Source organism: Urocitellus parryii, chromosome 6 (genome assembly GCF_045843805.1).
Source record: "Urocitellus parryii isolate mUroPar1 chromosome 6, mUroPar1.hap1, whole genome shotgun sequence".
Taxonomy (NCBI): Eukaryota; Metazoa; Chordata; class Mammalia; order Rodentia; family Sciuridae; genus Urocitellus; species Urocitellus parryii.
The window spans coordinates 61,011,952-61,037,590 of NC_135536.1; the positions used below are offsets into that span (position 1 = coordinate 61,011,952).

At 39.1% G+C, this 25,639-nt stretch overlaps 2 protein-coding genes across 4 annotated transcripts in view; one reads left to right on the forward strand and one right to left on the reverse strand.

Moving 5' to 3' along the window:
• Abhd12b (abhydrolase domain containing 12B) overlaps positions 1 to 10,643 on the forward strand; it is a 30,020-nt gene extending 19,377 nt beyond the window's left edge. For all 3 annotated transcript variants that reach the window (XM_077800221.1, XM_026391072.2, XM_026391073.2), the window contains 4 exons: positions 7,336 to 7,418; positions 8,753 to 8,831; positions 9,848 to 9,966; positions 10,082 to 10,643. In XM_077800221.1, the coding sequence (XP_077656347.1) occupies positions 7,336 to 7,418; positions 8,753 to 8,831; positions 9,848 to 9,966; positions 10,082 to 10,109 (309 nt within the window). In that variant the 3' untranslated portion in view covers positions 10,110 to 10,643. The remainder of the gene's footprint in view (positions 1 to 7,335; positions 7,419 to 8,752; positions 8,832 to 9,847; positions 9,967 to 10,081) is intronic.
• Positions 10,644 to 11,045: 402 nt separating this feature from the next.
• Positions 11,046 to 25,639, reverse strand: part of Pygl (glycogen phosphorylase L) — a 36,303-nt gene continuing 21,709 nt past the window's right edge. The window contains exons 8-20 of the mRNA XM_026391033.2: positions 21,913 to 22,056; positions 21,593 to 21,685; positions 20,771 to 20,917; positions 20,271 to 20,434; positions 19,660 to 19,774; positions 19,076 to 19,177; positions 18,805 to 18,952; positions 18,625 to 18,683; positions 18,378 to 18,519; positions 16,569 to 16,776; positions 14,333 to 14,467; positions 13,826 to 13,892; positions 11,046 to 11,385 (exon numbers count right to left, since the gene is read on the reverse strand). Of these exons, the coding sequence (XP_026246818.1) occupies positions 11,209 to 11,385; positions 13,826 to 13,892; positions 14,333 to 14,467; positions 16,569 to 16,776; positions 18,378 to 18,519; positions 18,625 to 18,683; positions 18,805 to 18,952; positions 19,076 to 19,177; positions 19,660 to 19,774; positions 20,271 to 20,434; positions 20,771 to 20,917; positions 21,593 to 21,685; positions 21,913 to 22,056 (1,701 nt within the window). The 3' untranslated portion in view covers positions 11,046 to 11,208. The remainder of the gene's footprint in view (positions 11,386 to 13,825; positions 13,893 to 14,332; positions 14,468 to 16,568; positions 16,777 to 18,377; positions 18,520 to 18,624; positions 18,684 to 18,804; positions 18,953 to 19,075; positions 19,178 to 19,659; positions 19,775 to 20,270; positions 20,435 to 20,770; positions 20,918 to 21,592; positions 21,686 to 21,912; positions 22,057 to 25,639) is intronic.

Sequence of the window (25,639 nt, forward strand, 5' to 3'; positions counted from 1 at the left end):
CGTGACTACCACCTAAGTCAAGAAATCAGTATCATTGGCCCTCAGATGTCTTCTCTATGTTATTCCCAGTTCAGTAAGCCCCATTTTATGTGATCCTTAATCTTTAGATGTAATCCTTACATCAACTTTATGGTAGTCATATTCAAGTACTTCTTTATAGTATTATTACCTTTGTGTACATGTATAAGGAATATATTTTGTTTTTGAATATTATGTAAGTAGAATCATATATAATGTATTATATTTGTGGGAGTCATTGATGACATGTAGAGCTATAGTTTGGTCATTCTCATTTCCATATAGTATTCTATTACATGGAAAATCACAATTTATTGATCTATTCCATTATTTATAGACATTTGGATCACTTTCAGTGTGGGGCAATTAATATTGTAGTTGTGAGTATTCTTGAACCCATGTTCTATAAAATGTCACTGGAATGTACCTTAGTAATATAATTGCTGGGGCATATGATATGCATGCATTCAGTTTAATAGTTACAATGTCAAGCAGTGTTCTGAAACACTTTACCGCCTTATTTTCCCACCACTTAGTTGTGTATGAGAATTCCATTTGAATCACATTTTATCCCCCACTTTTATATCTCATTGTTGTTTTAATTTTCATTTCCCTGATAATTAATGAGGTTGGGTATTTTAAAATGTTTATTAGTCATTTCGACATCATTTCTTATGAAGTATTTGTTCATGTCTTTTGCTGATTTTTCAGTTGAGTTGTATTTCATTGTGGAAGTTCTTTATAGATGCTGGATATGAGTCACTAGAAAATTATTTGTATTTGAAACTGTATTTTAGTATTTTGTTTTGCCTTTTTACTCTCTTCATGGCATATCATGATAAAGAAACTATTTCTAAATTTATTTTTTTCCACATTTTTATTGGTGCATATGGTTTTACATAACGGTGGGATTTCTTGTTACATATTTATACATGTACACGATATAGCAACAGGTATAGGTACTTCTCCCTAGTACCTTTCTTATATTCTACTGACATCCTTAGGATTTTTATGAGATTCCTCCTCATTATTCTTTTCCTTTCTCCTTTCTAGCTTCCATATATGAGAACATACAAATATTGACCTTCTGAGTTTGGCTCTTTGCTTAACATAACCTTCCCAAGTTTTATCCATTTTCCTCCAAATGACATAATTTTATTTTTCTTTATGATTTAATAAAATTCCAATGAGTATATGAACTACATTTTTTAATTGATTGACATCTAGGCTGGTTCCAAAGTTTGGCTCTTGTGTATTGTCCTGCTATAAACATAAGTATACATATATCACCATAGAATGCTGACTTCAATTCTTTAGGATAGATACTGAGGAATGTCATAAGGTGATTCCATTCTTAGTCTTTTGAGGAAACTCCATAGTGATTTCCATAGTGGTTGTACTAATTTACAATCTCACCAACAGTGTAAAGTGCCTTTTTCTCCACATCCTCTCCAACATTTACTATCGTTTGTATTCTTTTCTTTTCTTTTTTTTTAAAGAGAGAGAGAGAGAGAGAGAGAGAGAGAGAGAGAGAGAGAGAGAGAGAATTTTAATATTTATTTTTTAGTTCTCGGCGGACACAACATCTTTGTTGGTATGTGGTGCTGAGGATCGAACCCGGGCCGCACGCATGCCAGGCGAGCGCGCTACCGCCCCAGCCCTCGTTTGTATTCTTGATGACTGCCATTCTGACTGGTGTGAGATGAAATCTCAGTATAGTTTTGATTTGCATTTCTCTTATTGCTAATAATGTTAAACATATTTTTCATAGATTTGTTGGCTGTTTGTATTTCTTCTTTCGAGAAGTATCTGTTTAGTTCATTTGCCCATTTATTGAATTATTTGATTTTTTTGGTATTAATTTTTAAAAAATTCTTTGTGTATTATAGATACTAATTCTCTGTTAGAAGAGTAGCTAAAAAGATTTTTCTCCCATTCTGTAGGTTCTTTGTTCTTTGTTCACATTATGACATTCATAATTGTTTCCTTGCTGTGCAGAAGCTTTTTAATTTGATGCCACCCCATATATTAACTGTAGGCATTATTCCCTGAGATTTTGCCACGATAGCTTTGTAGTATAATTGTTAGTCAGGCATTGTCATGCCTCCAGCTTTTTTTTTTTTTTTTTTTTTGGCTTAGAATTGCTTTGATTTGGCTATTTGGGTCTTTTATTCTTCCAAATGAATTTTAGAACTGTTTTTTTTTTTTTTTTAGTTCTGTGAAAAATATCATTGGTATTTTGATGGGGATTGTATTGGCTCTGTATGTTGTTTTTGGTATATGACCATTTTAATAATATTAATTCTGTCCATCCATGAACATGGGAGGTCTCTTCATATTGTTGTGACCTGTTCAATTTCTTTCTATTTTTGTTTTTTTGTATCGAGGATTGAACTCAGAGGTACTCTACCACTGAGCCACATCTCAGCCCTATTTTGTATTTTATTTAGAGACAGGGTCTCACTGAGTTGCTTAGTGCCTCGCCCATTGCTGAGGCTGGCTTTGAACTCACAATTCTCCTCTTTTAGCCTCCTGAGCCACTGGGATTACAGGCGTGCGCCACCCTGCCCAGCCTGTTCAATTTCTTTCTTCAGTATTCTATAGTTTTCATTGTAGAGGTCTTTCACCTCCTTGGTTAGATTTATTCCTAGGTATTATATTTAATTAATTTATTCTTTAATTTCTTTCTGAGCAGATTCATTGCTGGTATGTAGGAAAGCTACTGACTTTTGTATGCTGATTTTGTAATCTGCTACTTTGCTGAACTTGTTTATTAGCTCTAGCATTCTTTTGGTGGAGCTTTTTGGATCTTCTAAGTATAGGATTATATCACCTGCAAACAGTTGAGGTTTGATTTCTCCCTTTCCTATTTTTATTGCTTTTATTTCCTTCCCTTGCCTAATTGCTCTTGATAGAATTTCTAGTGCTATACTAGATATGAGTGGTGAGGATGGACATCCTTGTCTTGTTCCAGATTTTAAAAGAAATGCTTTCATTTTGTTTCCCATTGACTATGATGTTGACTTTTGGTTTTTGTAAATAACCTTTATATTGAGGTCAGTTTCTTCTATCCCTAGTTTCTTCAGTGTTTTTATCAGGAATCAGTGCCAAATTTAATTAAAGTCTTCTTTGTATCTACTGAGATGCCTATGAGATTTTTGTCCTTAATTCTATTTTTATGATAAATCAAATTTATTGATTTCCATATGTTAAACTATCCTTGCGTCTCTGGGATAAAACCAACTTTGTCATAATATAAGATATTCTTAATATGTTGTTAAATAATATTTGCAATTTTTTATTATGAATTTTTGAATTGAAGTTTATCCGGGGTATTGGTCTATGGTTTTCTTTCCTTGATGTGTCCTTAGGTGGTTTTGGTATAAGTGTGATTCTGGCTTCATAGAGTGAATCTGGAAGTGTTCTATTCCTTTCAATTACATGGAATAACCTGAGGAGCACTGGCATTAAAGGTCCGCTAGAATTCAGCTGAGAATTAATCTGTTCCATGGATTTTGGGGATTGGCTTATTTCACTGAGCAAGGTGTATTTCAACATTATCAGGATCCAGGAAAATAATCTGTTATTTCAGTCTTTTGAAATTTGTTGAAATGTGCATTATGTTACAACAGATAATCAATTTTTATGTTCTATATGCTTAAATAGAATGTGTTCTGCTATTTTCTCTGCAGTGTTCTGTTGCTGTAACTTGGATTAGGATTCTTAATCATGCTATTCAGTTCTTTATCTTTACTAATTTTTTGGTATGCTGCTTTTTTTCAGTTACTCAGGGGAGTATTAAAGTATCTCCCAGTAGTATGTAGTTGTTTGTTTCTATAAGTTTTAGTTTAGGTGTTTTTATTTTTTTTGAGATGAGACTATTAGGTGTGTTATCTAGTAATATAGTAATGTAGGTTTTATATCTTCCAGGTAGGATAATCCTTTTTTCATTATAAAATTTCCCTTTTCTTTTGTGACTAATGGTGCTTCTTGACTTAAAGTCAGCATTATCCATTATTAGTATACCTTTGCTTTAATCGGTGATTGCATAGTTTAGCTTTTTCTATTCCTTGAATCTCAGCTTGAATGTCTATATTTCATGCATATCTTTATAATATTTGTTTTTAATGCATACCTCTTGTAAGCACCATATAGTAGGGTTTTGATTTCTTTTTTAGGTATGATAGTTTTTGTCTACTAATTATAGTATTTAGTATATTTACATACAATAAACAAACCAAAAACCTTAACCCTCAAAAGACAAAGCATGGAAAAATAACTACATTCAAAAAATGCTAAAAATGGGGGGGGGAATGAATAAATATGTATATATGTCCACAAACCAATCAGCACAGCAAGAAACACACACATACACATGCACACTTAAACCTTACCCAATCCAAACCAAACCAAACCAAACCAAAAAGATCCTTGGACTGGGGGGGGGGGGTCGAGATAGATAGATAGATAGATAGATAGATAGAGATAGGTAGATAGAGAGAGAGATTTAAATAAAGTGCTGGAGCCGTACAGACTTTCCTAATTGTCACATACCTTGTAAGAGGAGGAAACACCTTCTAACTCTAGATGGATTGGAGGTGAGCAGCCTTTGGAATGAAAAAGGGTGGCCAGATGTGAATGGGCTTGTAGTCAAGCTAGAAGTTGTTTTTAGTAGACAGTGTGGCAGGCCCAAAGTTTTGTAATAGCAGGTTTTACCATGCAGATGGTATCTTAAGAATATTTATCTGGTGGCATTACAGAAGAGAGGGGAAGTGAGGAAGGCAAATTAGGAGCCCCTTGCTGTGGTCTGGGCGGGTGGGGACAGTATGACCTTTGTGTCTTTAAGGGCATCCCAGGCTGAAAGGGAGAGAGGAACAATGGAGTAGATTGACTTGAGTTTGCTTTCTTCCTACACTTTTGGAATTTGAGATGAATTGCTGAAGGGATTCTCTTACTGAATTTTCCTCCAAGGAGTCCCCATTCTAGGAGTCAGAAAATTGAAAGACAAAGAAAAGAGAAAATAAATGAAGAAAACTGGCCCTCAGCATGGAGGAAGAAAGAGCGGGGCTGTGCCAGGCTGTCCAGATCTTTCCTGAATGTGTGTCACTTGCTCAGAGACCAAGCAAAAGAGCAAGCCAGACAATCCTGTGAAACCAAGGAGGTTCTTGGAAGTAGCACTCAAGCCTGAGCCCCAGCTGTGAAGCAGAAATCTATATTTACTGGCGCTGGCCTCCCTATTCCTTATGAGGACACAAAATACTTTTTAAAATCAGAAAAAAAGTTAAAAAATAATTATATTTAAAAAGTTACTCTTCTCTATATTACCACAGTTCATAGCAGGAGACTCTTAAGAAGTGACTTTGTAGCCATGGGGCAGATTTCAATGATTTTTTTTTCTTTTTTACAAATAATGAAGCTGTAGTTTGCCTTTATTCACCCTGGTTTACCTATTCTGTGCTCATTTTCTTCTCTTGGTGGTGTCCCTGCCCCCTGCTACTCCTGGTCTTTCTTCTTTGCAAGTCTGTTTTAAGAAATGAAACCTGAAAATCAGTTACTCTAAGAGGAAAATTACAGATAGTATTCAAAATGTATACCAGGTATATTTGCATAATATTTCCATCTTTAACAAATATTTATTGAATGTGTACTATATACCAGAAATTATTCCAAGTTCTGGGGATCCCACAAGGAAAAAGAATTCCTGATTCCTCCTCCTATGGAAGTTTATATTCTTGCTGGAGAAACAGAGAAGACAAGTATACCACCAGAAAATGCCAAATAATGAGAAGTGCTGTGAACCCAATACAATAATGTGATGGGGAGCAAATGGGTGGCGGAGGGCCAGAGTTATGGCTAGTTAGGAAAACCTCTCTGAAGAAATGTCCTCTGAGCTGATACTAGTCAGTTTTGCCATGGCAAAATCCAGCGGTCTCTGGCCAAGAAGTGTCAGAGCCGCTAAAGCTTTGGGGCTACCACATTTGGGACTACCACATTGTCTACTAAAAGAGAAAAGTAAAGGTGAGGGCCTTGGGGTAGGATCAAGCTTGGCATGTTCCTGAACAGGAGGCAGTAACCTCCCTGAAGGTGGGCAGTGGGGCCTTAATGACAAATGAGGCTGCAAACAGGCAGCCACCAACCAGGTGCTGCAGGGCCTCAAAGATCAAGGTGACACGTTTGATTTAACATGTGCCTTTGGAGGCTGCTAAGCAAAAGAAACATTGATATGATCTAATTTGCATGTTTAAGTGATCACTCTGGTGTCCCTGTAAGAAATGGTGAGGGTGGAAGCAGGGAACCATTTGGGACTGTTGGCATAGTCCAAGCAAGAGACAGAGGTGACTTGGGCTGGGTAATGGTGGGAATTGGATATGGTGTGGAAGCAGGTTCAAAGGTGTGAGGAAGCTGCTAGACGGCTCAGGGCGTCCATCCTTTACTCTTCATTTTCAGCTGAAGTGGATGTTTGTAAGGCATATAAACTAATTTATGTGTTGACAATCAAAATAGTGGAAAAGATTTAGTTAGCATTCTATTTATTGGACTTTGCCTTTAAAGAAGAAATTCGGTATTTATAGAATAATATATTACCTTTGGAGCTCTGTGGTTATTGTTAAAACTTAAAATCTCTTTTAAAGAATTATAACATTATTTCAACAGTTTATAATGTTCAAATCCTCTCAAACCAATTATCTAGATATTGTATACTTTCACCAGAATTTTTAATTTTTTATTTTTATTTGTTCTAAGTAGTTATACATGAAAGTAGAATGCATTTTAACACATCATACATATATGGAGTATTATAATTTCTCATTCTGTAGAATCATACCAGTTGTGTACTCATATATGTACATAAGGTAATAATGTCTGATTCATTCTACCATTCTTTTTACCCCCATCTCCCCTCACCCTTCACTCCCATCTGCCTAATTCAAAGTACCTCTATTCTTCCCAAAAACCACCCCCCCATTGTGAATTAGAATCTACATATCAAGAGAAAACTTTCAGTCTTTGGTTTTGAGGGATTCACAGAGTTTTTGATTGATCAGAATATTGTTCTCCATCTAAACTAGTTAATTATGTTAACTGATTATCTACAGTGGTAGAAATACCTAAAACTTGTTTCTTTGTTCCTTTCTGTTCTTTTCCCCCAAATTTCCTACAAAACATGAATTACCTTTTAAAATCATAAGTTTTCTAAAAAAGTTCATTATATTTAGAAAGTTGCTGCTTTCTTTGTTAGTATGGCTTGTGGTGAGAAACTATAACAAATGGCCCAGCTATGTGGGACAATTATTAATGTTGCTTTTTTTAAAATAGATTTACCAGAAGCTGCCAGGATGTGTACAGGTGCTTATGGATGCCCTGAGAAAAGACAGGATAGTCTTCCCCAGTGATGAAAAGTAAGCTCTGATGAGAAGCTCCACTGTTGCTCCATCTGTAGGGTTCCAGGTTAACTAATATGTAACTTATGGTGATGACAGATCTAAATCCTGTCCTTATTTTCTTAGAATATTGTTCTAGCATTCTTAGATGGACACTAGGCTTTGGGCTAGAGTTTCTATGAATTTTCAATATTTGCTATTTCCCTCTTGTCTAATCCAATGTCTTCACCAGTACAGTTTTCCCAATGAACTCAGACTTGTATATTTAGGACCTATAAGACCTTTTAAAGGTCCTCTAGTCTAACATTTCTTAAGGGGTCTCTGACTTCTAGGTCTCATTCCCCATGTAACCCAAACCCACTTGATATCCATCCTCCTAACCCAACAGCAGATCCAGTGAATTTATGAAATTTGAGAATACTTCTAATCCGTGGTGGTCAATTTTGTTTGTATTTTAACATACCTAAGGAACTCTATCATGCTCAGAGGTGGCGCGAAGTCACCATGGCAGGGGTGGATGGGTATCAGAATTTGGGAAGGACTGAGAAGCACTGTTTGAGAAAGTCACTCGAGTGGGCATCAAGGCACTGTTTGTGCTGTAGCCTTTTTGGATAACCAAATTAAGAGACTGACCAGGAAGCCAGTCAAAAGCTTGTCAACTGCATGTCCATCCTCTACTATTATGGGAAAGGTAAATTAATTGTCCCAAAGAGGTCTCTGGATCTGTGATAGTTTTTATTATTTTGGGGTTTTGAGTTATTTTCTTTTATATTCTTTTAATTAAAATATTCAGATAATACAAAATAAGGTGGAATAAGGAAAAATACAAGGTCTTCTAACATTGTGCAAATTCAGCATCTCAGTGTATTTCTTCAGTATTTCCTAAAGTCAGATAGAAGTAAGTTAAATTAATGAAATATTCAAATTGTTTAAAAGGACATTTTCCTGGAAAAAAAGTTACCCTATGCAATTTTTTAATACATGAAGCTGTTATTCTTTGGAAGGAAGGAGATTTCTTGTAAATGAAGTTTTAGGTGAACTTTATGTTTTGCTAAAACTTTACCTGAGAAAAGGAGAGATCTTCTTCTTCCTTGTATGTCTTCAAAAAAATATTAGAGTAGTACCTAATATGTGCCAACCATTGTTCTAGATACTGGTGATCTTATAGCTCTTTAGGTTATTTGGGAAGAGATTGAATAATGATAGTTTATACATTATCATGATTATTATTTTTATCATGAAATTAGTTCTTTTTATATGTGAGAAAGGAAAAAGGCATTAACTTTGAAAAAAAAAGGAGAGATCTCAATGTACAGCTCTTGAACTGAATGCTTTTCTCCCACTTGTCTCAGTGTTAAATTCCTGTCTTCTCCCCTGCTCATCTTACATGGAGAGGATGACAGGACTGTGCCTTTGGAGTGTGGAAAAAAGGTAAATGATAAGCTTAGAGCCCACTGAAACTCACTATATGCATTTCTTTTTCTTTTTTTCAGCCAGCTGAACTTTGGTTAGTTTTAAGGAAGATCTCCAACAGTATAGGGGATTCTGCACCCTTAAACAGCCACAATGCCTGGGGTTTCCACAACAGATTTCAGTGCCTTTGGCTACTTAGCTCAAAGGCATGTTTGGGGGCAGAGTTGGGCCCCTCATGTGGGGTCTGTGGTTTCTAAGTGGAGAGAAGATTCCAGGCTGTGTGGGAAGCTCCATGTTTGTGTTAGTCAGCTTTTTTGTTGCTCTAATCAAAATATCTGAGAAGAACAATTTAGAGGAGGAAGAGTTTATTCTGGCTCACTGTTTTAGAGGTCTCAGTCCATGGTGAAACACTATGGTGAAAGGGCATGGTGGAGGGAAGCTCCTCAGCTCCTGGCAGCCAGGAAGGAGAGAGAAGGATCAAGGAGCCAGGGACTGGAGATCTAATCCCCCAGAGCATGCCTCCAGCGACTGCCTGCCTTTAGCCACACCTACCCACCTGCAGTTACCACCTAGGATGGTAGTGTTTTCAAATAATTAAATGGATTATTACAGTTCTCATAGTCTGATCATTTCTCCTCCAAATATTCCTATGGTCTAACATAAGCTCTGGGTGGACATTTCATAGCCAAACCACAAAATGTTGCTTCTACTGTAGTGGCTCTAAAATTAGGGATGCAGTTTTTCCCTTTAAACTAACCTCTCCCGGAGTAGGTCCATAACATACCCTGTTCCTCTGCAGTGAGGTACAGGCAGAGGAGGATGAGGTTTGATCAGTGTCCTCTATTGGCTGTGCAGCCTTCTTTTCCTTAGCTGTAGAGGCAGCTAGCTGGGCACATGGAGAGGCCTCATGTCTCTGAACCAATGAGATAAACTCCCCAAGTTGGTTGTTTCTGTACCTTTTTAGGAAAATCATATAGGGAGCCTATGGCTTTGAACAGTTGGCCTTTGAGTCCCTTTTTTTCTTTTTCTTTCAGCTCTATGAAATTGCACTTGATGCCTACAGGCACAAAGAGAGGGTCAAGATGGTTATCTTTCCTCCTGGTTTCCATCACAATTTCCTTTATAAAAGTCCCATACTATTAAAAACCGTGAGGTAAGAACTGCTTTTTTGAATACATCTATTTTCCTGTAAAAGCAATTAGGACTGCTCTGGCTTACCTGGATCTAAGGAAGGAAGGTGTGGGCTGATCTAGGTTCTTTTTCTGCAGAGATTTCCTGAGTGAGCAGTGGGCATGAGGTCATGCGAGCAGTAGCGATCTTCACTGAAGACTTGGTCCAAATACTACCTATAAGGTATATTTTCCTTATGCAACATTCTACTGGGATGCTTGAATGAGCTGAAACCACTGACACTTCCTCAAGACACGTGTCATCTAAACAAGGAGAATGTATGGGTGGCATGGAATGTTCTCATTTAGCTCATCATAGTCTACTTTGAAACATGCTGAAACCTCATCACTGTGGAGAATCAGAATTTGGTAAAATTTGGATCTCATCTAAAAATGTATAGTCATCAGACTGGGGACATTTGCTATGGTGGGAACATCTGCACCTGCCCCCCAATTCATATGTCGAAGGTTATGATGTTGGGGGAGGTGACTGGATCATGAGAGTTCAGTCATGAACAGGATTAGTGTCCTTATGAAATAGGCCCAAAGAGCTCTGTACCTCTTCCACTGGGAGGACACAACAAGAAGACCACACCTATGAACAGAAAGTGGTCCCCACTAGACACTGAATCTGCTAGCCCCTTGATTTTGGACTTCTAATTGCCAGAACTATGAGAAATAAATTTCTATTGTTTATAAGTTATTCCGTTTATGACATTTTGTTACAGCAGCCTGAATAGACTAAGACATAGTCTTTGGTTTGGACTTAGCAGTATTAAATAAAGGTGCTTCGGGCTGGGGCTGTAGCTCAGTGGTAGAGCACCTGCCTTGCATGTGTGAGGCACTGGGTTTGATCCTCAGTATCCCATAAAAATACATAAATAAAGATATTTAAAAAAACGGTGCTTCACTGTAGTTAAAGAATTTGTTTTTGTTTAATTCATTTAAATAGCAGTATCAAGTTCTAATTCTAAGCACTTTTCCAACTTTCTGATTAGTTTTGGGTTAAGTCCTTGCAGGCTACCAATCTGCTATAAAGGAATAAGTTTTGGCACTCCTGGAGTCTTCAGAAATTGACACTTTATTTTCAGTCCTAAATACAACCATACATGTTCCCTTTCCATTCCCAGAGATACTTAACTATTAGCTAATAAATCAATGAATGCTGTGAAAATGTTCAAATTCAATAAGAAGCTCTTTTTTTTTTTTAAGAGACATGTTATGATTCAATTTCCATTGGCTTTGTCCACCCCATTCCTAGATTCATTGGACAGGGAGATCTTTAGATCCGAAGGCTCCATGTTCCAGATGTCCCTGGCATATTCCTTAATTGTCCGGTCACTGGAGAATTTCCCAGAGGCAGCTATGTTTTTGAGTACCATCATGTTCCAGGCTTTCTGATTCTGTGAACAAAATATGCGGGTACAGCCTGAGTGCCAGCGAGCTTCATGACAAACATCAGACCAAGCATATTTCATGGAGAAAATGACAGGAGTAAACTAGAATGAATTACAAACACATTGTCTCCACAGTTGACAGATAGGTATGGAATGCACGTTTCTCATATTCAGAGTATACTTCTCTGAGGAACAAAAAAATATTTTTCATTTTAAGAGAAACTATGGGTGTGAATTTTCTAGTTGGTAATTCTTCCTATACTTAAAATGCTTTGGCATGTAAGTTATATACATTTCCCATGCTCTATTTTGAAGGAGGACACCTCCCTTTAAACTATGGGGCAGGAAGAGACTAACATTCATTGTCTGCAAGATGCCATGTCAAGAGATTTAACATGTGGCTCACAAAGTATGAAAATCTCTGCTCCAGAATGTCAGCTACAAAATAGTGAAAGACTCTGTTGACCCACTTAGCTTCTCTTGTTCTTTCCGAAGTATATGGCCTAGTAGGTTTACACTGAATTCCAAATACCCCATCGGGGTTCCAAAACAGGGTGAAACAAGACACCTTAATAAAAATATAATATCACAATTTTATGATTTTATGTAAAATAATATAAAATATAAAATGATGTTTAACTTATAGCCTCATGATTTTCCAAAGAACTCTGAAAGTTAACTGAGAGCTACTCAAAGTTGTTAACCATGCATTATAAGCCTTTAAGAGCAAGACTAAAACTACCATCAAACCTTAAGTTACTGCAATTAGTTCAGACTTTTGAAACTTACTATGATAACAAAACTTCCACTGGGAGGACACAACAAGAAGACCACACCTTTCTTCCCTTTCTTCAACTGCTTAAATGCATAGTGAACAGCTTTCCCAGCTAGGTAGGTCATGTTTACTAAGCTTCAAGAACATAATACTGTTAAGAGTAGAAAACTGCCATTTGCATTAATAAACAAGCAAGATGGAATCACATCCTGGGCTTCTAGATGGTCATCCTTTGGGACTGGGCCACACATTTACAGAGGAGATCCCCTGTGTAAAACTGACATTTACATTTGTCCCTGTCCTTGTTCATATTTTCCTTTCCTGCTCTGTTCTACTTACATTTCCCTTTATCTGTCTTTGAGTTCATGATGGCTATATGTGGCTGCTGCCCCCAAAGTTCAAGAAGCAGGTAGTGATGTAGCTTAGCTCTAGTGCGGTCTCACTTGTTCAAAGCTGTTACCAACTTCTCTGATCTGTACACTGTTGGGGGATGGGTATGACTCAAACCAGAAGATAGTGGCCAGAAAGCAGCACAGACCTTGAATAATCCCATTTGAAAACCCCAATAGGATACCTACGATGAGTAGGAACTACCTGTCACCTGTCTTGGAAAAGGAATAGAAAACAAAGTTACTGGTGCCGTCCCAGGAGTCTTGGCACAGAGCTGTCTCTCCTGTATCCATTCCACTGGGAGGACCTGAAATTCTCCAAGTCTCTCTTATCAGACATGATCCACCTTGACACATCCTTACAAAATACACCTAGAGGACGATTTGATAAAGGTGTACCACTTTGCATGTGAGTCTTATTCATGTGACTCTAGCTATTATTTTATTTTTCTGTATAATTTGAAAAAAATTCAAACATAAAAACTCTCCTCCTTCTATATAGTTTTGTTTTATTTCTATAGCCCTACTCTAGTAGTTGAGGAGAGGTATTTACTTTGCAATTTTCAAAGAATGGGGTGGGGGGTCAGTTCTTATTCCAATAAACTAAGGCTCAACCTTAGAATCATCTTGGCAGGTTTTCCAAATACTAATGGTGGATACCACACACTGCTGGGTCAGAATCTCAGGTGAGGCAGCAGAGGACAGCAGTGTGTGTGTGTGTGTGGGGGCATATCCATACTTTATAATAGCGGCCTTGGTGATTGTGATGTACACCTCTGATGAAGAATTCTGCAGTGCAGGTTGCTTGAGGGAAGCTGGGCACAAATCTCCTTTCTTGTCTGTGCTGTACTCTCAGTGCCAAGCATGGTGCTTGTCATGAAGACCCCAAGTGTCTTTCTAAGGATTTATACCCTGAACTTCTAGAATGTGCCCGCTACCTGCTGCTATATGCTCAATAAATGTGATTTTTACTCGGGTATTAAAAAATTTTACAATTATTACTGAAATCTTGAATCCCAACCTCTGCCTAAACTTATGAAAAGTCAAGTTTTGATCTGAACAATCTGAATAGTTACCTCATTTCATTTTTCTCTTGTGGTGCTGGGTATCAAACCCAAGGCCTTCCTTATATATGTTAGGCATATGCTCTACCACTGAGGCATACCCCAAACCCCACCTATTTGTGATTGATTAGGGGAGCCTGATATTTAGATTTACTGAAACAAAAAGTTTAATCATACTAAACTGGGTTCTTTCACAAATCTACACAAAATTTACTCACCATGTACAGCTGACTGACTTTTTCTTGACATTTGACATAGGCTTCATAGTCTGCAAAGACTTTAAATCTGTTTTTTTTTTTTTTTGAGGGGGCGTGGGTTAGAAGGAAAAAACAAAACAACAGAAGGCTTCATTAACAGATGCAAGCTAAGATTCTACTTAAAATTCTCTTTTGCTTAATGTCAGGCATGGCTGGTTTACCTGTTCATAAGAATGTTTGCCAGCCCTCAACATTTTTATGGTTCTTCCCATATTTAAATATATCAAAATATGTATGTTAGAAAGTTGACTATATCAGTGGAAGACGAAGAAGTATGCCAGGTTTGAGGGTCTTATTCTTAAACCTTAGTAGCACCATTGGTGAAGACTCTTCCCATCCTCCCACCCCCAAGCTTAGTTAGCTGATCAGATCATAGACCTAAGCTGATCTGTATGAATGGGCTGTAGTTAAAGAAGTTCTCTTCCCATTTCACAGCCTAAATCGCACCATCTTCTTATAGGAACTCACCTGTCATGATAAAACAGCATATTGACGATATCTTTGAAGAGGTCGGGTTGCTTAGGAGAAAAGAACCCATTATCAATTTGATCGATGGCCAGCTGAAGCTCTGGAAGTGCCTCGTAGTATTCTTTTGCCTCGTATCTGTGGGGGAGGGATGGGTGGTGATGACAAAAAGACTGTTAGTGTGTGTGGTTAACCACACAGTCGACACTGCAGTAGCTATAAAAATGCATTAATTGTGGCATATTTGAAATCCACCATTCTGATTAATGCATTCCAATAAAACTTTTAATTAAAAATGCATTCAGATATACTAGCATTTACAGAAGTCATCATAGATTTCAACATGAGTACAAATAATTTCTTTTCTGGATCCTGAAGGTTTTTTCCCTTCTAAATTTGATTCAATCCTGTAACCAAAGACACTAAGAACAGTAGATACTGAAAACTCTATAGTCACACAGCAATAGTCTTATCTGATAGAATGTGGCAAGGTTCATTTCAAAGCAGACTTTATGACTCAAAACAAGCCTTGTCTTAAGGAACCAGTTGCTTTTTGGATCCACAGATTCTTCAAATGTGTTGCTACTGAGTGAAATTTACTTCTAAGTCAGGAAATATATTCAATACCCTCCAAATTTTGTGACCCCTAGAGCTCCTTTGGACATTGATCTTCATTTCTTGCTTGAATTCAGGTTGAAAAAGACAGTTAGGTAGTAAGTGACAACAAATATTCCTGAGTACTTCTGTATATTCCTATCCTCTACCATGTTTTTGTTCATCTCTTTGAGATCTTAAGGAAGTACTAGATAGTGATTTAAATTTTAGTTAAAAAATTACAACTAGATACGGTTCATTTTTGATTAATGTTAAAAATCACAATGCAACTTACAACTACACTGAGATTCCATCTCACTCTAGTTAGGATGGCATTTACCAAGAATACAAGTAACAAGAGGTGAACAGAGATCCTACATTTTGGGGGCAAATTTTTACCACACACACATCAGATATAACACTAATCTCTATGGTATATAAATAACTCAAAAAACTTAACATAAAAAAAACCCAATCCATAAATGGGCTAAAGAGCTGAAGAGACACTTCTCAGAAGAAGATACACAATCAATCAAGAAATATTTGAAAAAATGTTCAACATCTCTAGGAATTAGAGAAATGCAAATCAAAACTACTCTTAAGATTCCATCTCATGCCAGTCAGAATGGCAGCTTTCAAGAATACAAACAACAGTAAGTATTGGTGAGGATGTAGGGGAAAAGGCACACTCATACCTTGCTGGTGGGACTGCAAATTGGTGCAACCAATCTGGAAAGCAGCATGGAGATTCCTTAGAAAACTTGAAATGGAACCACCATTTGACCCAGCTATCCCATTCCTTGGTTTTTACTCAAAGGACTTAAAATCAGCATACTACACTGATGCAGCCATGTCAGTGTTTGTAGCAGCTTAATTCACAATAGCTAAGCTATGTAACCAACCTAGGTGTCCTTCAACAGATGAATGGATAAAGAAAACATGGTACATATACACAACAGAATATTACTCAGCCATGAAGATGAATGAAATAATGGCATTTGCAGGCAAATAGATGGAACTGGAGACTATCATGCTAAGCAAAACAAGCCAAATCCCTGAAACCAAAGGCCAATGTTCCCCCTGATATGAAGATGCTGATTCACAATAGGCAGAGGTGGGAGGGGTGGGGGGCAGTGGAGGTTCACTGGATTAGACAAGGGGGAGCTAGAGGAACAGAGGGGGAATGGGAATGGGAAAGACAGTAGAATGAATCATATGACATAACTTTTCTATGTTTCTATGTGAATACACGACCAGTGTAACTCCACATCATCTACAACCACAAGAATGGGAAGTTGTACTCATGCGTGCATGTCAAAATACATTCTACTGTCATGTATAACTAAAAAGAAAAAAATTAAAAAGTTAAAAATCACAGATATAGAGAACCAAATAGCTCACTGAGGCTGCAATGGCTGGTAACAAACAGAGACTTCTTCACGTACCTGTGCCTAAGCTTCCTTTATTTTTATCTTCTGGATTTTAGACTTATCTGTGGCCCAGGAGGCTCTCCTGACTCTTCAGGGGAGATGTTCTGCTGCCTCAACACACACCTCAGTGGGATATGTGTACAGGCAGGAAGCCCTCTGAGATCACACACCCTCCTGGGCATCACCTGCCCAACAAAGAGGAGCTGCTCTCTCACCCTTTCTTGTCCAGAGCAGCCACATCATCTATCCTCATGCCGAAGATAAACAGGTTCTCTTCTCCAGCTTCCTCTGCCATTTCCACGTTGGCCCCATCCATAGTCCCAATGGTCAGGGCACCATTCAGCATGAACTTCATGTTGCCTGTCCCCGAGGCTTCAGTGCCTGCAGTGGAAATCTGCTCTGATAGATCTGTGGCTGGAATGACTGTAAGGGAGACACAGTAGTATCAGTGATTCTCTCTCTAGATTTTGTAACTGAGTATTTATCTAGCTGTCCTGTTTTGATGATTAATATATGCTAAATAGGATAAGCATTCAGAGTGGGGTACAAGGACAGAGTTGCTCTTTCTCCTTGATGCAGGCAATCACATTTGTCTACTTTGTCCTTAATTTTTTATTGCTGCATTATAATTATCCATAATAGTGGCATTCATTGTCACATATTCATACATGCACTTTGTCTATTTGTGATGTGTTATATAACTATGTGCTTATAATACTATTTCTTGGTTTATAAAGTTTGAAGAGTATCTATACACTTTTTTAATATTTATTTTTTAGTTTTAGGTGGACACAATATCTTTATGTTATTTTTATGTGGTGCTGAGAATCGAACCCAGTGCCTCATGCATGCTAGGCGAGGACGCTACCACTTGAGCCACATCCGCAGCCCAGTATCTATAGACTTTTGAGCTTTAAATGTTGACATTACATTTCTCTTGTCCTCTTTCTCCTTTCTAATATTTGTTCTAGTTTTATTTTTATTTCTTCTGCTTTATTAAATATATTGAAACCTCTCTTTCTTAAGTCCATAAAATGCAGAGAGGTCTCTAGACTCCTCTTTTGCAAGCTCAGGTTGGATTGCTGATCTCTTTCTATTTCTCACCTCCCTCCTCCCACTCTCACGGCAGAGAAATCAGCCACTTGCAACTGAGGTATGCCTGTGGTTAGACACTAAGCCTCTGTTTCTCAGCCTTATTTATACACAAATTACAGCTGCCTGAATCCCCCATACCTCCCCTTACCACAAAGGTCAGGGCAATTCTCTGCTTTACTGTGAGATTATTTGTGGATTCAATTTATATTTATTTGCAAACCTAGGAACCTCTTTTCTCTTTAGGCACAGAACCTTAAGCAATTATCTCAATTTACCCCAAAACAAAACAAAAAGAAAGAGCCGCCTTTCTATCTTTTTAATCTGGCAAGTAATACACAGCTGGCATTTGTGTGTGGTTGGTGCTTTGCCAGCATGTGATGCAAATAAGCAAAGGTCCCAGAGGCAGAAAAAGGGACAGTGGCTTCCTGCCATCCTGTCCCCATGTGGGAACACTGTGTTTGATCCTACAGTGCCTATCTGAAGCACATCTGAACCTCGTGCTTTGGCAGCCTGATATCTGCTCTCCTTGTTGTGACATGAACAAGTGACAGCCCTTCTTCCCAAGCAGTGACCAGAGGAATATCTGAAAATTGGATAGTTTGTGTTCTCTTGCCAAACTGGGACTGGGAACTGAAAACCTTTCAAAACTCCATTTGTACAGCACCCTCTGTGCCATGGCAGTCTCCACCTACACCTAGCTCTCCCCAGCTGGAAGGAAAATGCATTTGCATATGTAATCCTGTGATACTGACCCTGGAGACATCAGACTTATTGTTACTTGGGTCACCTTAATAGCTCCTGCCTTATTTTTCCTATGAGTGACACCTTCTATCCTAAATTACTAGCTCCCTGAGGTCAGCTACCCCATTTCCGGCACTTGCAATCCCTCCAATTTGTCCCATCCCCATGGTTTGCAATGAAGGCAGTACCTTTTTCAGCAAGAGACACTCTATAGTTCTCCAAGAAGATGACTTTCAACTTGCTTCCAACCATGGGGTCATTGTTCACCACCTCAGCCACTGAAGTGATCAGCTTTATGATCATTTTGGCCATGTGATATCCTGGAGCAGCCTTAGGGAAGAATGGCAAAGGCATTGACAGGAGGCATAACTGGTGAAGTGGAGAAATGGCAAGAGATAAGAACCCTCGGGTCCCCAAGGAATGCAGTCAGCTTACTTTGCCACCAATTATAACTGTCCTTGGCACAAATAACTTCTTAGGGTCTTTTTTAATGCCTGAAAAAGATGGAGAAGGGAGTGGAATGGAAGAGAGCTACTTGCAGAGGTGGTGGGAACTATCCCCAGACTGTTGCTTCTACCTTCATGGGATTCCTTGGTAGCTAAAGGGCAGACTCACGGTTGTACATGGTGATCACATGCAAGCAGTTCAAGAGCTGCCGCTTGTATTCATGAATCCTCTTCACCTGGACATCAAACATGGAGGATGGGTTGATCTTCACTTTGTACTCCTTCTCCAGGAACTGAGAGAACTTCAGCTTATTCTCCTGTTGAGACAGTGCATGGGGCAGAGCCCTTCTGACTTAGAAGGTTTGGGTGTCTATTTTTAAAAACTGCAGTGTACACCCTTGAAGGCAGCTCCAGGGCAGTAAGCCCACCTGGAACCTTACCTGCTTCACGTTGGCGATTTCCCGGAGGAAGACATCATCGCCCAGGAAACCATGTAGCTTCGTCAGCTGGCTCAAGTCTTTCACATAGTCTTCCCCAATTTTCTTTCAGTGTAAAGGAAGATGTGATTTTTATTCAGGGATGGTAATCAAGCCCAAATGAGCAGCTCTGTCAATATGGGGCGAGGGCCTCTCTTATTGTAAGAGTATAGTTCCTGGACCACACAGTTCATAGAATGGTCTCACTCATTGAAAAGGCTAGAAATTCTCCATGGGAAGAACACTTTTTCTAGTATCTTATATTAGTCACAGTGCTATTGAAGTGTTAAAAATAGGAAATCTACTTAAAGGGATGACCAAGAACCTAGGTTCTGCTAGTTATTCACATGCTCTTTGTTATTCTCTCTTACTAATACGGATACCATTTTCCGTCTGTGTGTCAGGCTATTAGTCATGATTAGCTACACAATTGGCAGGGCGTGCTACTGAAGCCAGCCCTGCTGCAGACTGCGTTTGTGAAGTTAAGTGCACGCCTATGCCTCTCACTTTCCAGCCAGACCTCCCGTCATCTCAGCTCTTCCCATTACCTCTGCAATTAGGTCTGCCAGTCCCGGGTTGCAGAGTAAGAGCCAGCGCCTTGGAGTGATCCCATTGGTTTTATTCTGAAACTTGTCTGGTTCTAGATCACTGAAGTCCTTGAATCTGGAGGTGGAAGAGACACATCACTGAGTTTGGCTGCAACAGCAGAATCTTGCATGCTGCATAAAGCTCAGAATCATATTCGAGAAGCTAAGTGTAGGCTTAGAAAGATTACATAAAGGTGAAGGGAGGGGCTAGCAGCAGTTATAGCTGTCATCCTAAATAGAAACTCATTTGCAATTCAAAACAATTACAAGAAAAGTTCCAAATCTAGTCACCTCCATCTGACTTCCTGGCATTGACATATATAACAGGATACTTTTTTGTTGTTTTTGTTTCTTGGCTCCTAAGTCTAGATTTAGGAAGAAGAGGAAGGCATTTTTTTTTTTTTTTACTTTTCATATTTTCCTCTTTAAAGAGAAGTGTTTTTGTATAGAAGAAAGTACTTTTAAACATTTTAAGAGGGCCTTTCCTCATCTGGAAATACAATCTTGCATTTATTAGCATCATTCCATGAACGGTCCATATTAGACCTGCTGCCATGGCAACGGAGGCTCACACTTTTGTCTTCACGATGTCTGAGTGGATCTTAGCCACACCATTCACAGCGTGGCAGCCCACAATGCAGAGATGGGCCATGTTGATCCTTTTGCCTCCTTCCTCTTCTATCAGGGACATCCTTCTCAGACGGTCCATGTCTTTAGGAAACAAGGCCACGATTCTCTAGACAAAGGAAGAGAAAGACCATGCTGATCACTCAGGTGTAAGCAACAGTGGACTGTTACTGACTTCCCAAGCAAAATCTTTGATGCAGTGAATATAAAACTTCATTCCCACAGTGAGGAGTTGAGATAGTGCTAGGGAGGTGCCACCCTTCCCTCCATTCTAGCCCTTTCAAGATGTTTTAAACACAGCCCCACTCAGACTTGAGTACTTTTGATGTATTAATGATTGAAAGGTGTTTATACTTCAAGTTTGGGAAAGGAAAACACTGTAGCCACCCTTAACATCTTAAGACTCCATTCTGATAAGGGGTTAGAATCTCTGGAAATGACTTACATCCAAGTGCTTCTGATTTATCTCATAAATGATTTGCAAATGTCGAGGAAGCAACCTCTCTACCAGCTCCACTGGCCAGCGCTCCAGGGCTTCTGGGAGCACAGTGTGGTTGGTGTAGGCAAAGGTCTTCTGAGTGATCTCCCATGCCTGTGGGGAGGGAAGGGTCAGCTGCTTTGTTTGCTCTGCAGGGAGTGCACCTACCTCTCAGGGCCAAGCCCTCCTCAGCTCCCTCCCGCCTGCAACAGGACAGCTCTGAGTGTGTGCTGTCAGACCCACATGATTCCACTAGGTTCCTGAATGGTCCAGATAATGGGTGCATGATTTTTGGGGAGGGGAAAAAACTTTATATAAAACTGTAATAGAACTGAATATAACATTCTGATAAATCTTCGCTACTGTTTTTTTTTTTTTTGTCTTTTTAAATTAAATGCACAAAGGTTGAAGAGTAAAAACTACAAGAACACTTTCAGGAGACACCAAGTATGTTTAAAATGCGGACTTCCAAAGCTATGGGGATACTTTCAATTAGCTGTCTTCTGAGATTAGAGAAATTTAATTTCAAATCCTCTTAGACACAAATGTGCCAAACACAACATAATCCTTAATACAGCTACTTCTCTGCCTCCCAAGAGGCATGGGTTGATTTTCTAGTCTTATTCTCAGGATGGAGTCAGGTTCACATCAGGGCAAAATGTACTCTAACCATCAGAAGTTAGCAATAGGAACTTATTCTGAAAAACTGAAAAGAGAGCTTTTTTGGTAGTCCTTCAACCACAGACATTCTGGTTAATAAAGGGGGGGGGGGAGCCAAGCTATGCAGACCTTAGACCAGGGCAATTTTTCAATATCCACAAAAATCCTCATCAGCTCAGGAATGGCAAGTGCAGGGTGAGTGTCATTCAGTTGGATGGCCACCTGGGTGGGGAAAAGACATCAAGGTGAAGGTGACTGATGGCCCAGGGTCTGGCTGCCTTGTCCTCACACGTCTGGGGAAAGCACTGAAACAAAACGCCCAACTCCTAGGAAACACCAGAAGCATCTTATTCCCACCCAACTTTTTTAGCACTGAGAGAGAAGAGCAAATCTGCTGGAAATCCCGGTCCCTAGCTGACCCTGTCTGCATCCACATACTGAATACTTGCCTGATCTGGAAAGGCGTCAAAAACAGTTCCTGCACTGTCAGTGGAGCCAAACTTGGAGGCTTTGAAGCGTCGGATGACATCTTGCAGGGTTGCCGCCACCACAAAATACTCCTGCTTCAGTCTTAGCTCCTTCCCTTCAAAAAACTTCAAGCCAGAGAGACTGAATGAAAGTGGTTCACATTGTAGGTGTGGCTAAAATGTGATCAGAGTCTCCCCCCCAGGGCATGTCAAGGTCAAACCCTCTGGATAGCTTGTTAAAGATGGCAGGTTGACATTTTGTATAACCCTGAGGATCGCCTTCCATTTCCATGCAATTTCCCTTCTCACTCCCTTTCCCTCCCACCTCTCATCCCTGTTTAATGTAAATCTTCTTCTCAAGCTCTTCGTCCCTACCCTGTCCTTGTTTACTCCCCTTATATCAAAGGAGTCATTTGGTATTTGTTTTTTAAAGATTGAAATGGAAGGCGATCCTCAGGGTTATACAAAATGTCATATAAGAGGAAAGGAGGGGCAAGACAAGATAATACAAATGGAAGAAATGATTTACAGTAGAAGGGGTAGAGAAAGAAAAGGGGAGGGGAGGGGAGGGGAGGGGAGGGGAGGGGGGATAGTAGAGAATAGGACAGACATCAGAATACATCAGACACTAGAAAGGCAATATGTCAAGCAATGGAAGGGAAACTGATATGATACAGCAATTTGTATATGGGGTAAAAGGGGGAGTTCATAATCCACGTGAATCAAACTGTGTAATATGATGTATTAAGAACTATGTAATGTTATGAACGACCAATAAAAAAAAAAAAAAAAGATGGCAGGTTGAGCATGTTAGCATTAGCCTTTGCTCTTCCCTGAAACTCAGCAAAGGAAATTAACAAAGGTATTCAGACAAAGGATAAAGAACCTGTGAGAAACAAGAGCAAAGACGTTTTAGAAGTTGAAAGACAGTTGAATGGTAATTGAGACAAAGACCCAAGACAGCCCAATTCTGACCTGGTAGTGGAAGAGTCATAAAACAACTCATTTGATACACCAGAGCCCTCCCCAAAGCCCAGGAATTGGCAGCATCAAGTGCCTTTGAAAGTAGGAGTGAAGTTGGGGGTAAAGGTTAGTTGAAAGTTTAAGGAACAGCTGGCCTCAGATCACATCTCCCATTCCTGCAGTTAAGCAACTTCCTTTCCCAGCTCAGGCAGAAGTTGGATTTGTATTCTCTGGAGGTGGTAAGACAGGGATCTCTGAACTGGGGCAACAGGTACAGCTGAAGGCAGGAGTCTCAGCCATCTCATACTGACAATGTGGAGAGGGGGGTCAAGTTTATGTACTGAGTTCTGAGACTCTCAGCCTTCTCTCTACCAAACTTCAGAACACAGACAGCCAAGATATCAATAATTAATGTTAATTAATCTGATCAGAAATACATTGTACTTCTTAGCCAAAAGGAAAACTGGAAGAAAATTAAAAAAAAATAAACAAGCAAACATAAAACCCTGAAAGTGTTTTGGTATCCAGGCAAGTTGTGAATGTGAGGACAGAGTGAAGATGTATTCTGATATTCAAGATCTCAAAAAAATTGACTTCATCCATGCCTTCCCCAGGAGGTGCTGGGAGCATATGAGTACCAATAAAACAACAACAAAACAAACAACAAACAAACAACAACAACAATAACAAAAACAAGAAAGAGAAAGACAGGACATACAGGAAATAAAAACCTTAGATAACAGGTGACTACACAGGTGCTCATAATGATAGGGAAGGATCCCAAGACAACAGTAGAATTGCAACCCAGGGAGCAGCCATCCTAGAGAGATCCAGAAGATATTGTTCAAAAGACTGGGTAGTGGAATACCTACCATGTTTGGATAGATTGAAATTTAAAAAACTGGGGTGGGGTATACAGTAAATTAAAGAAAAGTACTTAGAAAACCTTAGGCAAGCAAACAAAGCAAAATTATTTACTACAACAACAACAACAAATGAAACCTTTAAAAGAAAGGCAATCATTATATGAGAACAGTTCTATGCACAGATAGCTGCTGGCTGCATTTACAGAGTTAGAATAATGTGAACACTAAGGAGTGCATGGAAATTACATGGACTTGTGTAGAGAGAACCAGGATGGGAACTATGTGTTTGTGTGGTGGAAGTGTGTGTGTGAGAATGTGAGGTCTGTTCTCATCCTTCTGAGTAGGGAGTTGACAAACATTTATAAAAATGGGGGAAAAATCACAAAGTAGAAATAACTCTGTTCTTCAGAAATATGGAGGTAAGAACCTGAAAAAAATCAACTAAAAGCAAAGGGATATATTGCTTCTGGGGAGTGAGAAATGGGAGACTGTGTTTTTATAATAAGCTTCATAGAATGGTTCTCCTTAAACTATGTGTAACTTTGACAAAAATTAAAAGTCATTAAGAGAAATGGGAATTTACAGGTAGTAGAATTAGGATTTTTTTTTACTTTATTCTTGGTATGTTTTTATATTACTTACATTTATCTCTTTTCTAATGGTATATATCATAGTGAAAACTGTAATGAAATACATATGACAATTTAAAAAAATTTACATTAAGATGTATGAATGGTACTTTGAGAATGTGGGTAATCTGGTAATTCTTCGTCTGAGCTCTGAAAGATGAGTAGGAATTTGTCAGATGAACACAGAGGGTCAGAGCATTCCCTGCAGGCAGAGGAAACCAGTGCATACCACCGAGGTGGAAAAGAAGAGGGCAAACAGCCCTGGACAGCTGGGCCTCACTGTCAGGAGTCACAGGACAGGCAGTCACCCCAGTGAAGAACTTGGGCTGCATACCTAAGACTCTGTACATCCCTTGTACCTGATCAGAAGCCTTTAAAGGACTTCAAGCTGGGGACAAATATCTCACTACTGGCAGAATGAGGATGGGCGCACTCACTCTGGAAGAGAGACTCAAGAATGGACTAGGGGTACTGCCAGGTTGAGGAGAGGGAATGAATTTGTTCTTGTGTTAAAGGTCAAAAATGATTTTATCAATCTATTCTGAAAAACAAAACAAAACGCAATCCTGAGAGCTCCTTTCACCCATCAAGTCAACTTTTTACCACACATTAACTTAGTATATGTTGTCAATTACTGCAGATGATTATTTCCAGATGAAGCCAGGTTTGGTCCTTATTTGCAGAAGGAGGAGGGTTTGTTTTTTTTTAAGAGAGAGAGAGAGAGAAGTTTTTAATATTTTATTTTTTAGTTATCGGCGGACACAGCATCTTTGTTTGTATGTGGTGCTGAGGATCGAACCCGGGCCGCACGCATGCCAGGTGAGCGCGCCACTGCTTGAGCCACATCCCCAGACCCAAGAGGAGGGATTTGAAGCCCTTTTTGGTTGCACAGTTTTGCAGGCCTGGGTTTGGGAGGTAGTATGGTCCTGTGCTTGGAAGCATTCTTATTTTGACTGTGAAACAGAGCAACCTTTTCTGTATTAGAGATTTACCTGAAATGTATTGAAATTGCAGCATTTTCCCCAAAGGAAAAATAACATACACGAGTAGGTTCCTGAAAACCACTCCAGCAAATCCATACAATCTTCCTCCCTTCTTAGAGACTGTGGTTTATCACCAGAAGATATCCGGTCTAAGTAGGTTTTACATCTATGTCCCCAAGAACCCTGCTTTCTACCATGTATGCAAAGCAGAGTGCTAATTTGATTGCATCCAAGATTATGTTAAGAAAGAATTGTTATAGCTTCAAGA